The sequence below is a fragment of the Microtus pennsylvanicus genome, chromosome 6 (assembly GCF_037038515.1).
Source record: "Microtus pennsylvanicus isolate mMicPen1 chromosome 6, mMicPen1.hap1, whole genome shotgun sequence".
Lineage (NCBI taxonomy): Eukaryota > Metazoa > Chordata > Mammalia > Rodentia > Cricetidae > Microtus > Microtus pennsylvanicus.
Window position 1 is genome coordinate 96,785,990 of NC_134584.1, and position 15,171 is coordinate 96,801,160.

A 15,171-nucleotide genomic window follows, 5' to 3' on the forward strand; every position below is an offset into this window, starting at 1 on the left:
TAAAATTACTGAAGATGGACAGTGGAGAGCATTGATAAGGAAAACTCTGTCCCGTCTTTCAGTTACTGATGGATTGATTTGTTCTCCTTGGTTCTGCCAGGCTCGCTGTGATGCCTCCTCCTTTGAGAGTGTCCGCTGCACTTTTTGTGTGGACACTGGGGTGTGGTACTACGAAGTAACAGTGATCACTTCTGGTGTCATGCAGATTGGCTGGGCTACTCGAGACAGCAAGTTTCTAAACCACGTGAGTACCAGGGGAATGCAAATGAAACAGCGGCAGCTTGCTTTTCCAGTGGACAGGTGGATATGTTTATCTTCAGACAGGTTTGCTCAGTAGCTAGGTGGTGCCAGACTCCTAACAGAGGCTTGCTGTGCTGAAGTAGAACTAGGAAACAAGCGGAGATGCCTCTCAGCCTCTGGGCTTTTCTCTTTTTTTGCTTGTTTGTTTGGTTTTGTTTCTGTTTTTCAAGACAGGGTTTCTCTGTGTAACAGCCTGGAACTCGTTTTGTAGACCAGGCTAGCCTCGAACTCACAGAGATCGGCTTGCCTCTTTCTCACGAGTGCTGGAATTAAAGGCGTGCGCCACCACCACTCGACTAGAAATATGTCTTTATGGCTCTCCTATACTCCCAGCCATATTTGGGGCCCAGTTATCGAACTGTAACAGGGGACATCTATTATTCCATTTTGTTTTGTGTTATTTTTGAGATGGTGTTTCTCTGTATAGCCCTGACTGTCCTGGAACTTGCTGACCTTAAACTCAGAAATCCACCTGCCTCTGCCTTCTGAGTCCTAGTTGTAAAAGTGTACACCACCACAGCCTGGTTGGCAATGGATGATTTTTACCTTGAGATTAAATTTTGGAAACCTTGTAGGGTTTGGAAACCTTATAAGGTTGCCAGAGAGATGATTCAGTAGTTAAGAGTGCTTTCTGCTCATCCCAGAGGACCTGAATTTGGTTCCTAGTACCCACGTGAAGATACTAACAACCACTTGTAAATCCAGCTTCAGGAGATCCAGCAACCCTTTCTGGCCTCTTTGGGTGCCCACATACATATTGCACACACACACTAACATACACATAATAAAAAAATAAAAATGCATCTTTAAATAAAGGAATCTTTGTCTGGTCAGTGGACCAAGTTCAAGGCTTTTGTTGGTATTGGGGATTACAATGGCCATGTTGGTCTTGATGTTAAATGCTCCAACCAGGTCACCGTTGCCCTCCAAGGGGCCATCACCCTAGCCAAGCTTTCCATTATCCTGTGTGGAGATGCTACAAGATCATCAAGCCCCACATCATCCCACACAAGATGGTAGGCCACTGTGGCTCTGTGCTGGTGTGCCTCATCTGGGGCAGAGGCACTGGCATTCTATCTGCTCCTGTGCCCAAGAAGCTGCTACTGACAGCCTGTTTTGATAACAGCTGCACATCAGCCAGGGGCTGTACTGCCCCCCTGGGCAACTTTGCCACCTTTGATGCCATCTCATAGCTAACCAATCCCTGATCTCATCAAGTCTCCTTATCAGGAATTCACTGGCCATCTTGTGAAAATGCATACCAGAGTCTGCATTCAGAGGACTTGAGTTTTTGTACCAGAAAGATAAAGTGAATTAAGTGTAGGGGGAAAAAAGGTTATTTGAAATCAATTCAGCTTTGTCCAAGATTATTTTGTAAAACTCCTAGACTAGAAAGAGAATAGTTGTAAGAAGAGGGCTAATGGGCAAGGCGGGGTTAGCTGGACTCTTGCATTATGTGGACTGCAGTCTACTGCTGTTTATTTGGGAACCTGTCATATTTGAAAACCTGGGATTTTTTTGAGCTGCTGTGTAGTCAAAAGTTCCTAGGTCTGAAAAATAATTCTATTGTTGTGTGATGATTTTTACTCTTTTGGCTTTTTGAGTACCTCTCAGCTCCCAAGTAAATTACATACGGAGGCTTATTCTTAGTTATGAATGCCCTGCCTTAGCTTGGCTTGTTTCTTGCCAGCTTTTCTTAAATTATCCCAACCACTTTTTGCCTCTGCCCCCCCCCTCTCTTACTTTCCTCCTTGCTCTGTGGCTGGCAGTGTAGCTGGGTGGTTGCCCCCCGGTGTCCTCCTCTCTTTGTTCTCTGTCCTCTCAGATTCCTCCTATTTATTCTCTCTGCCTGCCAGTCCCGTCTATCCTTGCTCCTGCCTCTCTATTAACCATTCGTCTCTTTATTAAGACCATTAGAAAGGCACAGTAACACAACTTCACAAAGTTAAATAAATGCAGCATAAATAAAAGTCACATACCTGAAAATAATATTCCCCAACACATTGTCTAGTTTCTAACATCAGTTTGTCAAATATATGGATACTGGTTGCCTGTTCCAAATAAATGTCCTAAAAGTAGCTTTCTTTTTTAACATTGAAAAATAATCTTGAGCCATATGTGGTGGCTCATGCCATTAATCCCAGCACTGGCAGAGACAGGCGGATCTCTGAGTTTAAGACCAGTTTAGTCTACAGAGTGAGTTCCAAGACGGCCAGGGCTACACAGAGAAACCCTGTCTTGAAAAAACAAACAATGAGCGGGCAGTAGTGGCACAGGCCTTAAATCCTAACATTTAGGAGACAGAGGCAGGTGGATCTCTGTGAGTTCGAGGCCAGTCTTGTCTACAAAGCAAGTGCCAGGACAGGCTCCAAAGAAAGAAAGATAAAACAAACAATAACAGCACTAATTTTGAGCTGGCATGCCAATCCAAGTCTCCCAGCCTGACAAGACCCTGTCTCAGAAAGTCAGTGTCTTTAGTCTTGTCGTCTGATTTCTACAACCTCTTCCACCTTTTTTTAGGTATCTTTTTTGTTTTCTTTTCACAGTTTCCATTTCAAAAATGAGAAAAATTGGAACTGAGAAAAGGAAATAAAGAATAAGACCAATGCCAGGCAGTTGTGGCACACACCTTTAATCCCAGCACTCGGGAGGCAGAGGCAGTCTGATCTCTGTGAGTTCGAGGCCAGCCTGGTCTCTAAAAAGCAAGTTCTAGCACAGCCAGGACTGTAACATAGAGAAACTTTGTCTCAAAAAGCCAATAAAAGAAAAAAGAAAAAGCCTAGGACTAATTCCTATTTTACAACAGATTTTTACTTTCTTTCTAAAAATGAGGAGAATCTGCAAGGATTGTCCTGTCTCCTCATTTGAAAGTGATAAAGCAGGCCAGAAATAAAGAAATCAGGGATTCTCAGTAGTCCTCATTGTCCGCTAAATAAAGGTACCTTTTCTATATATTTTTCTATTGGAATTTTCTAGTAGTCATACTAACAACAATAACACTTATTTTTTTTAATGATCAGTAAAGCTTGTGGCTAAAACTGTTTCTGTCCTAGAGGTGTAGATACTTGACACCTCAAATTAAGACTAAAAATTTTTAGTTTCTTGCCCTCTACTTTGTAACAGGCTTTTGGCTTTTTAGATTCATTCTCTCCCCCCCCCCCCCCCCCCCGCCGTGTGTTTGTATGTGAATGCACACTCATGCTTGTGTATTTGGAGGCCAGAGGAAGACATCAGACCTCCTGCAGCTACAGTTAAAGTCAGTTGTGAGTCATCCAACATGGTTGCTAGAAACCAAACTCAGATCCTCTGCAAGAGAAAGAATGCTTTTAACCTCTGAGCCACAATTTTGACTTTTTTTTTAAAGCAACAATTATTTTTCCTGATCCAAGAACTAACTCAGCTAGAATCGCAGTTAGAAATCTGTTGAAGTCAGACAGAAAGTCTTTCTTCAAATGTAAGCTTTTTGTTACCATGACATTATTCTGATGATCATTCATCTTTTCACTTGTATAGACAGCCTGCAGTTTTATGGCAATAAATTATTGTGCAGCTAACACCTGTTTATAAAGATTTGAGGTCTTTATAGCACCTTTATTGTAACTCTTCTGCATGGGTTTCAGTCTCAAGCAAATAAAGTATTGGGCTCAGATATGGAACATTAAAATGAGAAACTTTAAGATAGTTCTTTGGTCACCTACAGGATAGTTTGTCTTGTTTTGTGTTATTTTTGATGGAACATTTTGAGGACTAACAGTACAGTTTGATTTATCTAAAATATCTTTTTCCTTCTTATGAGCATCCAACAGGATAAGTCTTTCATACACTCTCCCATTTAAAAATGAAGAAAAACCATGATGGCGCACGCCTGTAATCCCAGCACTCAGAAGACAGAGGCAGGCGGATCTCTGAGTTTCAGGCCAGCCTGGTCTACAGAGTCAGTTCCAGGACAGTCAGGGCCACACAGAGAAACCCTGTCTCAGAGAGAGGTGGGGGGAAAGAAAAAGGAAAAGCAATGACTTGGAAGCCTGTTGGGAGCTTCCAGACTCTAAAATAGTAGAAAATAGACTGGGGGGCAATGCCGAAATCTAGAAAAGGGAAGTTAAACGGTTAGTATTAGGGGAGGCTGTTCTGTCTAGAATGCAGCAACACTGTTGTCACAAATAAGCCCTACCCATCCCCCTGGGGTAATGGAGGGAGTCTGATGGGAAGGACCTGCCAGAGCCTAGTGAATCTTAGTCTGCTTGCAGAGCAAGAATCAGGACACTATCTCCTAAGATGCTGAATAATAGAAAGGTTTAGGGATGTTTCATAACAAGAAAAAAAATGGCTTTCCTCTTACAATGGGAAGGATTCATACTATTCTATCAGTGATAAGCGATAATAAACATTTTTTTAATTGCTTCTATTGCTATAATATACATGACTAAGAAACAAGAAATTTAAGAATACAAGAATATCAAGCTAGCTACCCTATTCTCCTAGGGATCTAACATTGCCAATGAAAACCAATGTTAATCCTACTAGAAATGTTTTTAAGATGAAAGAACTTACTCTAAGATGTAAGTTCATTAACATCTACTTCTTAGCTCTGCAGAAGTTGATATATGACTAAAATTGAATCAGAGTTTCCCCTTGTCCTGTAGCTTCACCCAGAGGATCTTGCCAGGTGATGGCTTGATCAAATGTTCTGTCAAAGACTTCCTAGGTCATAGAAAGTAAAGATGGATGGGGCCAGTGAGATGGCTCAGCAGTGAAAGGCTCTTGCTGCCAGTTCTAAAGACTTGAGTTCAGTCCCGGAACCCACTTGATGGAAAGTGAGAACTAACATACACACACACACACACACACACACACACACACACACACGCGCGCGCACACTTAAAAAAAGAAAATAAAGGTAGCGAAATTGTTTTCATTTGCCTGTTTCCAGCACTCAAATTTAGTGGTTTTGTTTGTTTTGTTTCGGTTGATTTTTTTTTTTGGAGCTGAGGTCTAAGTTCCCCGGGCCTCTTTCTTGCTCAGTGTGTAGATTTTTACTTACTGATTTGTTGCATCTCAGGAAGGGTTAGCAAGTTGTTGCTTGTAGCATGCTGAATTTCTGCTCTGCAAAACAATTAGGTCAAGTTCATCTAACTTTTCATTTATTTGTTTATTTATTTTTGGTTTTTCGAGGGGATTTCTCTATGCAACTTTGGAGCCTGTCCTAGAACTCATTCTGTAGACCAGGCTGGCCTTGAACTCTCAAAGAACCACCTGCCTCCATCTCCCAAGTGATGGGATTAAAAGCATGTATCCAGCTTAACTTTTTTTATGAGTACTGGGATTAAAGACACCACCACACCGGGCTACTTAACTTTTCAATGTTCTGCATAGTGCACATCAAGTACTAATTCTAATTCAGATATTCATTATATTATAGTTAGGCAGTTTGTCAGAACTCTCTCCTGTCTATATTCTGACTATACTCTTTATCACATAGAACAAACAGGCTAGTGGGAACTGAGGTTTGTGTTTAATCATGTTTCATTCCCTTTAACTCTGTTCCTCACCATTGGTGCTTAAGGATGACAGTTGTTTGACTTGCTTCTGTCTCCTCCACTTCTTTCATACTTCTATTTCTAATTATTTCTTCCCTTTGAAAACTGTTCTTATGTGGACTGGAGTTTGGTTCCTAGCACCCTTGTTAGGTAACCTATAACCAACTATATGCAGGGAATCTGAGGCCCCCTTCTGACCTCTACAGGTATGCATGCATACATACATGCATATATACACACATACACAAATAAAAATGAATTTTTAAAAAATATTTTTGTTACAATTGACTTATTTTTTTAGACAGGAGCAGTATGCATGCTCCATGACATGCGTGTGAAGGTTGGAGGACAACTTCCTGGAGACTGTTCTCTCCTCACATTTTAGGTTCCAGAGAGCAAACTCAAGTTGCCAGGCTTGACAACCAGTGCCTTTATTCACTGAACCATCTCCCTGTCCCTGTTTATTTTTCTTGTTTGTTTGTTTATGGGCAAGCACTGAAAACAAGATCTCACTCACAACCACTTCTGGGCAGCACACTTGTGCAAGTGAGGTGAGGGCCTTCTCTCCCAGTAGGGGTAAAATGAGGGCAGGTATCAGAGTCAGCAGGATATCCAAGAGGAGCCCCAGTGAGAGCCCATTATCAGTAATCTAGCAGAAGCCAGAGGCCTGGAACCAGACCAATGACTATTAGCAATGAACTCTTAAAGTGAAGATGAATGGGCTAAAGGGTCAGCTGTGACTCACAGAGGAACATGACAGCTGCCACAATGGTACTCTTTTTGTCTTGTTTGGTTTCGTTTGATTTGGTTTTGGGTTTTAAATTTTGCTTTGTTTTTAGTGGTGAGATTGCAAGGCAAAGGATAGATGCAAGGGGATGGGAGATAAATAGGATCAGGTGCATGATGTAAAATCGACAAAGAATCAGTAAAAGTTAAAATAATAATAATAATAAAAATAAAGATCACACTCACCCTTTTCGTTTGTGAGACAAGGTCTCATGAACCCTCCTAGCCCTGCCTCTGCCTCCTAAGTCCTGGTATTTATAGGTGTGCCTGCTCCCATTCACCCTTATATATTAATTCTGGGCAATAATTGAAAGGTAACAAGCAAAGCCTGGCAGTGGTGGCACAAACCTTTAATCCCACCACTTGGAGGCAGAGGCAGGTGGATCTCTGTGAGTTTGAGGCCAGCCTGGTCTGCAGAGCAAGTTCCAGGACAGGCTCCAAAGCTACAGAGAAACCCTGGGGGGGGGGGGGGGAGAAAAGGTAGCAAGGTAGCAAGTAATAAAAGAAATTGATTGTTGAGAACCTTTAAAATTTTCAAATCGGACTGTTATCAAAATAGTTTTGAGCTAAGTACTCATTATTTTACATTCATAAAAAAGGATGTGGGCATTTTTTTAATCTACCACATTCAGGAAAGTTTGCTTGGCCACAGGCAAGTAGCAAGTCTACAGATCTTGTAAGTTTAAATTCAAACTAAAATTTGCTTTTCTTAGAACTAGTCTACAAGGAAGCTGACTACCCTTCAGGAGGCTGTTTCCTTTTTCAGGAATGGTCTAAGAACTAACCTGACTACAGATGTGAGAGTGCCTGCAGCAAAGGAAGCACTGGGCCGATCTGTGTTGGTGGAACTGGTATTTGTTTACTTGGAACTAGGCTTCTCTGTTAATTTGATATCTTCCAGGTACCATAGGCTTTCTCTTCATCCAGAAAAGCTTAGGATGCTACCTACTAGGTCTCCCCATGTTAGACTAGGTAGAGTCTTGTTAATGTTCTGGGCCTTGTCTCTCTTCAGGAAGGATACGGCATTGGGGACGATGAGTATTCCTGTGCCTATGATGGCTGCCGGCAGCTGATTTGGTACAATGCCAGAAGCAAGCCTCATTTGCACCCATGCTGGAAGGAAGGTATTCATTCTTCACCTTGAATTTGTCACCTGGGTTAGGACAGCTAGTTTTCAGCAGGCATTCACTGTGGTAGGCTTTAAATATCTTCATAGGAGACTTAGAGTCAGTATCACTGTCATGACTGTGAAAAGTATTCCCTTATAGACTTTACCTGTTGTGGCAACCCTTCTGAAGCAAAACCATTTCAGAATATTAAATTCTTAGGAGCTGTAGAAATGGCTCACGTGTAGAAACATGTGCTGCTTTTCCAGAAGATCTGAGGTCATTTCCAACACCCTGCCTGTAACTCCAGCTCCAGGAGAATCTAATACTTTCTAGGATCCATGGAGGCCCTAGGTTCAATCTCTAGCACTGAGATATCTGGGTACAGTGGTATAACCAGTAATCCCCAGGACTCATGAGATAGAGGCAATAGAATCAAAAGCTCAAGATTATTCTCAGCTACATACCAAATTCAAGGCCAGAAGAACACAAAGCATGATTGGCTTATCATGGTGGGATGTACCTATAATCTTAACATTCAGGAGGCTGAAGCAGGAGGATTTCACATTTGAGACCATCTTAGGCTACATAGCCAGTTTGAGACTAGATAAGGCCGCATATAAAGATCCTGTCTCAGAAAATCCAAAAACAAACAATAAAACAATGTTTAATGCTTTCAGTATTTTATTATAAACTAGAACAAAAAATGAGATCTCACTTTAAAAGAATGTATGCTTCAAAACAAAGACATTTTTTGTAGTTGTTATCTAGGGCATTTTAAATCTTGCCCGAGAGACAAATCAGCACATAATTTTATCTTACCCAGCATGTACATTTTTTTTCACTTTTTAGCCTCTTGAAATTGGGATGCATCTTATACAGTTGATGACTTGTCATGGTTTAGTGGAAGCACAGGAAACAAAGATAAGCATGTTGAATATGGCAGCTTAGTACAGGGCCATTGAGGCTCTTGAAGGATCTGGGTAGCACAAGCCTAACAGTGTTTGGTTTATCTTCCAGGCGACACAGTAGGGTTTCTGTTAGACTTGAATGAAAAGCAAATGATCTTCTTTCTAAATGGCAACCAGCTGCCTCCTGAGAAGCAAGTCTTTTCATCCACCGTGTAAGTAGCTCTTTTCAGTCAAAGATTGAGTAGATTCATGAAATGTACTTTTCTCAAGAATAAAAAAAAAAACAAAAAAAAACCCTTTGTTCATTTATCTAAGCAATTATGAGAAATGGATTTTTTTTTAATTATTTAGAGCTCCTTTTGATATGTCCTCCGTGTCCAAGAGTTTGATACAGAAAGATAAAGGTGTCTCCCCTGGCTCACAGGCCTGTCCTGCTTCCCTTCTCCCAGAATGACTGACTCACTCTGACTTTCTCAAAGTGACTCTGTATATGAACTTGGTCTTATGAATTCTGTTGACCTCTGTGCTCATTTTTATTTGTAGATCTGGATTTTTTGCTGCAGCTAGTTTCATGTCATATCAACAATGTGAGTTCAATTTTGGAGCAAAACCATTCAAATACCCACCATCTATGAAATTTAGCACTTTTAATGATTACGCCTTCCTAACAGCCGAAGAAAAGATCATTTTGCCAAGGTAAGAGTCTGCCCAGGCTCTTTCCAGACTGTCTTGTGCTTCTCAAGGAAATCATAACAGCTTATGGGAGATTTTTTTCAGCATTGAACAAGTAACTTTGAACAAATAATCTCACTGAAAAGGTTAACTTTCTGAGAAATATAGATTAGTAAAACAGATCCTAGGAAGTTACATATAAACAAGTACTGACCAGAAGGTAGTGTAAAATTTATTTGAAAACAAAAATTAAAAGCTTTGTTGACAAAAGCAGGTGGTTTCACAAGAGCTCTCACTATCAAACTGTAAATGATAGCTTCATTATTATTTAAAGCAGCGGTTCTCAATCTGGGCATCAAATGATCCTTTTATAGGGGTTACCTAACACCCATAAAACATAGGTATTTCCATGACAGTTCATAACAATAGCAAAATTACAGATATGAAGTAGCATTGAAAATAATTTTATAGTTGAGGGTCATCACAACATGAACTGTGTTAAAGGGTCGAAGCTTTAGGAAGGTTGAAAACCACTGATTTAAAGTATTATAGAGCCCAAAGAAAAAGAAGGAACATGTCCACATTCTTTTTATGAGTTAAATAATGTTGATGTAAAAGTCAGAAAAGGACTTACGGTATGGTGGCTCCTACTTTTAATCTCACCACTGGAGAGGCAGAGGTAGGAAAATCATTGTGAGGTTGAAGCTACCATGGTCTCAGAAAAGAGAGAGCCTATCTCAAAAAGAAAAAAAAAGAATAAATAAAATAAAAATCAGAAAAATAGAACACATTCACACACATACACAAAAGTGCCAACTAACTTCACTGGAATATCTGTATAAAAATCCTTAATATTGGAAAATCAGTACATCTATTAACAGACTTGATTTATTGAAAGCCACTTCTTGGGGTGTAAACTGCATAACAAACATGCCAATGCTGTTCTACAGCCATGAGCACACAAAAAGCCGTCTGAGGTAACATTGCCCTTATTTGACAGAAACTGACATTGGCCTTATCTCCTGAATGAATGCCTGCTTATCTTCCTTATAAAATGATTGTAGCCTGTTCCTTCAGCTAGGGAGATAGTCCAGCTGCTTCCTGGTAATTACTGCTTATTGAAGCCTGTTACACAGTGTGAGCCAAAGTTTATCATTTTTTTAAACAGGGCAGCTATCTGGGTCAGTATGAGGCAGGGGACTCATATTACTAGTGTTATATCAATAAGATAGTCTCTCAGCAGTCAAGGAGACTATACTGGCCAGGACATAGCTTGTGTTAAACCATATGCAATAACCATAAATGTAACTGTAATAATGCAGTGAAATCCTGGCTTCTGTTTTGAAGCACAACATAGCTGTAAGCAGCCTCTTTCTTTACCTTACACCACATCTCAGTGACCCAGCAGTTTCAGGCGAATAGAACATGTCTCAGTAGGGGCAGCAAAGCCTTGGCAGTACTCTAAGAACACAAAGACCACTTAGTGTATTCAGGCATCTGAGGTTTTTGTCCCTTAGAGCTTCTGTGCAATTTGTCTTGATGCTACAGAGATTATGAACTTTAGTTGCTCTCGGTGAAAATCTGAGGTGACACCTCCCTCCTGACATACCTCAGTCCTTTGTTTGCCTGCTTTTCCTGGAATGAGATTCATCATTCACCTGAAGGGCACAGCTGATCCATCTATGAGTTCCCCTGCTTCTTCAGGGTTAAACTTCCCAGAATAGGGGTGGAAAGTCATCTTTTATGGCCAGTTTATGCTTATCAGCTTGGCAACTGAATATTCATATAACACTCAGAGTTTCTCCTATCTTGAATAAGAACAACAGGTTACAAGTTAAGTCAGTTTCATTCTGAATCTAGACTTTGTTGTCTCTGACAATGACACAAAGTTTTTGACACAGGCTTTGCCGTGCAGACCTATACTCCGAGCTACTACAGAAGCTGAAATAGGAGGATTGCAACTACCACCTGGAATTTTGTTGTTTATATTATGTTTATTCTCTATTCTCCTCGTGTATTTTATTAACCTCTTGATTATGCTAAATTTAAATACATACAAAATAGTAAAAGAATCGCATAGTGAAGCCCTTGCTTTTCCTGTGCTCTTCCCACATCATCTGTTAGTAACCCCATCTCCATTCCAGCTTCTGTCACTACTCACTGTTCAGATAAGGCTCGTTTCCCCCCTGCCCTCACATGTCTACTAAGATTTGCTTCATGAGGCCCTCCTTGACTGCCATTCTAACCCCTATGTCTCTCAGACCTGTAAGCATTCTTTTTCCCTTTTCCCAGTTTATTTTCTGTCATGCTATTCATCAGCATTTAACATAGTTTTTAGTTGTCTCCCCCACTGCCAATATAGAGCATGGGCTCCATAGAAACAGTTACTTCTTTTTGTATTTGTGGTTGCTATTTTTTTCACCCTGTATGCTCTAGAGCCCAGGCTTCCCAAATGCTGATTCTAGCTGTGTGCCACCATGCCTAGCTAAGGATACTTATTTGATCTCCTGCTCACTGCTGCGCTGAATTGTCATGATTTGGGTTAGTGACAGGCACATAGCAAGCCCATAAGTGAACTTGAGGAGAGCAGTTCTTCCTGTCTGCTTTCCTGTCCATGCTGAATGGAAGTGTACTGGAAGAGTTCAAATCTAAGGTGTCTAAACTTGCAGGGAGTTTACATGTCATAAATCCCTTGTGCGAAAACTGTGTGTGTTTTCCCTGGGAAAGGTGTGTGCTTTTCACCAAATTTTCAATATATGTTACTTAAACCATTGAAATTTGCTGGTAAAAGAACACTGGACTTAGACCAAAGGATTTAAATTTGGTTTGGTTTGGTTTTGTTTTTCAAGACAAGGTTTCTCTGTATGTTATAGTCCTAGCTCTTGTAGACCAGAGTGGCCTCGAACACACAGAGGCCACTCACTACCTGCCTCTACCTCCCGAGTGCTGGGATTAAAAGGCGTGTGCCTCCACTGCCCAGCCAAATTTGATTTCTGTTTATTAAGTTTTATGTAAATCATCTCATATAACTTTAAATTTTTTACCTGTAAAATGACGCTCTAGCCTCCTTCACTCTGCTAAGGCTGAGATGTGTGAAAACTTTACTGAACAAAAATTGTGGAGTATATTTTCCCTGGGTAAGGCTTTTTGTGAGTATTTCATGTGGCCCATGCTGACTCCTTGTTAACAAAATGAATTTCCTATTGCTTTATCTGCTCAGGCACAGGCGCCTTGCTCTGCTGAAACAAGTCAGTATTCGAGAGAACTGCTGTTCACTCTGTTGTGATGAGGTAGCAGACACACAGCTGAAGCCGTGTGGACACAGGTGAGAGGAGCTGCTTCATGGATCTTTCACACATCACATTCAGCAACATTTCATACGGCTCTTGAGTGACTTCTGGGGTTTTAGCAGATCCATAGCTGTTCTCCAGGGTTCTTAGATTATCAGGACTATAGTGAACTGAGTGAGGAATTAAATTGCCAAGGACAAGCTATTTGATATGAAAGTTATTCAGATAAACACACACACAAATAGATTGGGTGGCGAGGGAGAGGGTGTTCAAGATAGGGTTTCTTTGTGTAGCTTTGGCTGTCCTGGAACTTGCTTTGTAGACCAGGCTGACCTTGAACTCACAGAGATCCACCTGCCTAATCCCTAATCCAAATACCGGGATTAAAGACATCTGCTACTAAACCTGGTTTAAGTTTTTTATGTAATTTTGGCTTTACAAAATGTGAAAGGGTAATGTTGTCTATGAGCTTCTTGGGACATCACTTAGAGGTTACTTCCTCACCAGCGTTTTACACTCCTAACCATTAAAAAAGTGCAGCTCCCATGCCATCTTAGCCAATCAGCTCTGTAAAAAGAATTTCCAGGACACCTGGATCCTGAAGGACAGTGTCTTAGCATCACCAGAGCAACAAATGAGCCGGTCTTTCCTGAAAAGGTCATCCTGACTAATATTAGGAAGATGTGAGTAGTATACTCAGCCTGTGGGCAGCACTCATGCTGACAATACATGCTTCTTGTGTCCATCACAATTCGACACCTGGTGTTTTTGACAAATCTGTAGTAACCTTATTGCCCGGATGTCTTGACCCTAGAATTATGGACCACAGTTTGCTGTCACAGGAGTGACTCAGCCTGGATCGTGGACCAGGGTCTTCTGAAGCATGTTGTTACCTAATAGGCTGTTAGAATGTATGCACTGTGTTTCTTTTCACCCTTAGCTATGAAGTTTCTCTGCTGTTGCCCAGAATTTCTAAGATTGAATACCTTTGCAGGATTTAGTTATCAGGGCCTTACAGGCAGATACAGAATTTAAAGGTCTGATACCCTTTTCCATCTTTGTTTCCAAATAGAAGGATCTGATCTTCATCTGTGAGCCCTTTGACCCTTCCTATGTTTTTGTTGTTGTTGTTGTTGTTGTTATTATTATTATTATTTTGGTTTGGTTTTGGTTTTTCGAGGCAGGGTTTTTCTGTAGCTTTGGAGCCTGTCCTGCAACTAGTTCTTGTAAACCAGGCTGGCCTCAAACTCACAGAGATCCACCTGCCTCTGCCTCCCGAGTGCTGGGATTAAAGGCATGAGCCACCACCGCACAGCAAACACAGTTTTTTTGTTTCAGTTTTTGAGACAGGGTTTCTCTGTCGTTTTGGAATCTTCCTGGAGCTAGCTCTTGTAGACCAGGCTGGCCTCGAACTCAGAGACCTGCCTGTTTCTGCCTCCCAAGCGCTGGGATTAAACACAACTAAGGACTCATTGATGAGGACTAGTGTGTAAAGACTTAGAACTAATTACCCTGAATATGTGGTCATAGCTTCTACAACAGAGTTGGTAAATTTAAAAGAGTTACAAGAATACTATATCTTAAGAGTTTTTTGAGGGTGATGGTGAAGAAAAGAAATCAGGATAAAATAAATGACGAGACCTAGAAGAGGCTGAAAATGAAATCACTCCTCTTGTTGTAGCAAATGGTGTGATTATGGAGTCGGCCTTTGCCTTCCTCCCAAAGGCACTAAACCTGGATAGTCTTTTATAATTTTCAGGGCAGAGTAGTTCAAACCTATCTAAACTTCTCTCAATCACAGGTAAAATAAATCTACTACTATTTTTACAAAATCTGCAGGGCAAACACACTAAAAATCAAAAAAGAAAATACATGATGGCTCACAACCACCTACAGTTCCAGAAGATCCCATGCCTTCTGACCTCTGAGGGTACCAGTTGTTGTAATAGGAGCAGCAGGGCTGCTTCCCCAGCACCCCGGCCGCCTGCTAGCTTATGCCCGAAATAACAACACGCAAACTGTATTCATTTAAACACTGCTTGGCCCATTTCTCTCTAGCCTCTTCTCGGCTAAATCTCACACCTGGACTAGCCCATTTCTTATAATCTGTGTAGCCCACGAGGTGCGCTTACCGGGACGATTCTAGCCTAGTCCATCCTGGGTCGGAGCTTCATCGCGTGTTCTCAGAGAGCAGAGCTATCCCTGCATCTGCCCAGGAGGGGGGAGCATGGCGTCTCTGCTCCAGAGAGCAGCTGTTGAGTCTGAGCTCACTTCCTCTTCCTCCCAGCATTCTGTTCTGTTTACTCCTCCCACCTATGTTTTAACCTATGAGGACCAAGCAGTTTCTTTATTGCTTAACCAATGAAATCAACAGATTGATATATGACACTCCCACATCAACTAGTGGTACACAGAAATATGGACATACAAGTGAAACACAAAAAAATAAGTAAATCAAAAAAAATTAATAAATTAAGAATAGATAAAAATTTTCTTAGATAATCTGAAATATGTTTTTTTGGCTAAATGCTAATTTAGCACTTTTTAATGTTAATGTTTGGGCAGTGCA

General features: G+C 41.0%; 1 protein-coding gene across 2 annotated transcripts in view; it reads left to right on the forward strand.

Annotated features, from left to right (window-relative positions):
* The window catches only part of Rspry1 (ring finger and SPRY domain containing 1), a 49,553-nt gene that overhangs the window by 31,139 nt on the left and 3,243 nt on the right, over positions 1 to 15,171 (forward strand). For both annotated transcript variants that reach the window (XM_075976941.1, XM_075976942.1), the window contains exons 10-14: positions 101 to 244; positions 7,636 to 7,747; positions 8,750 to 8,852; positions 9,184 to 9,336; positions 12,533 to 12,637. In XM_075976941.1, coding sequence (XP_075833056.1) covers positions 101 to 244; positions 7,636 to 7,747; positions 8,750 to 8,852; positions 9,184 to 9,336; positions 12,533 to 12,637 — 617 coding nt within the window. The remainder of the gene's footprint in view (positions 1 to 100; positions 245 to 7,635; positions 7,748 to 8,749; positions 8,853 to 9,183; positions 9,337 to 12,532; positions 12,638 to 15,171) is intronic.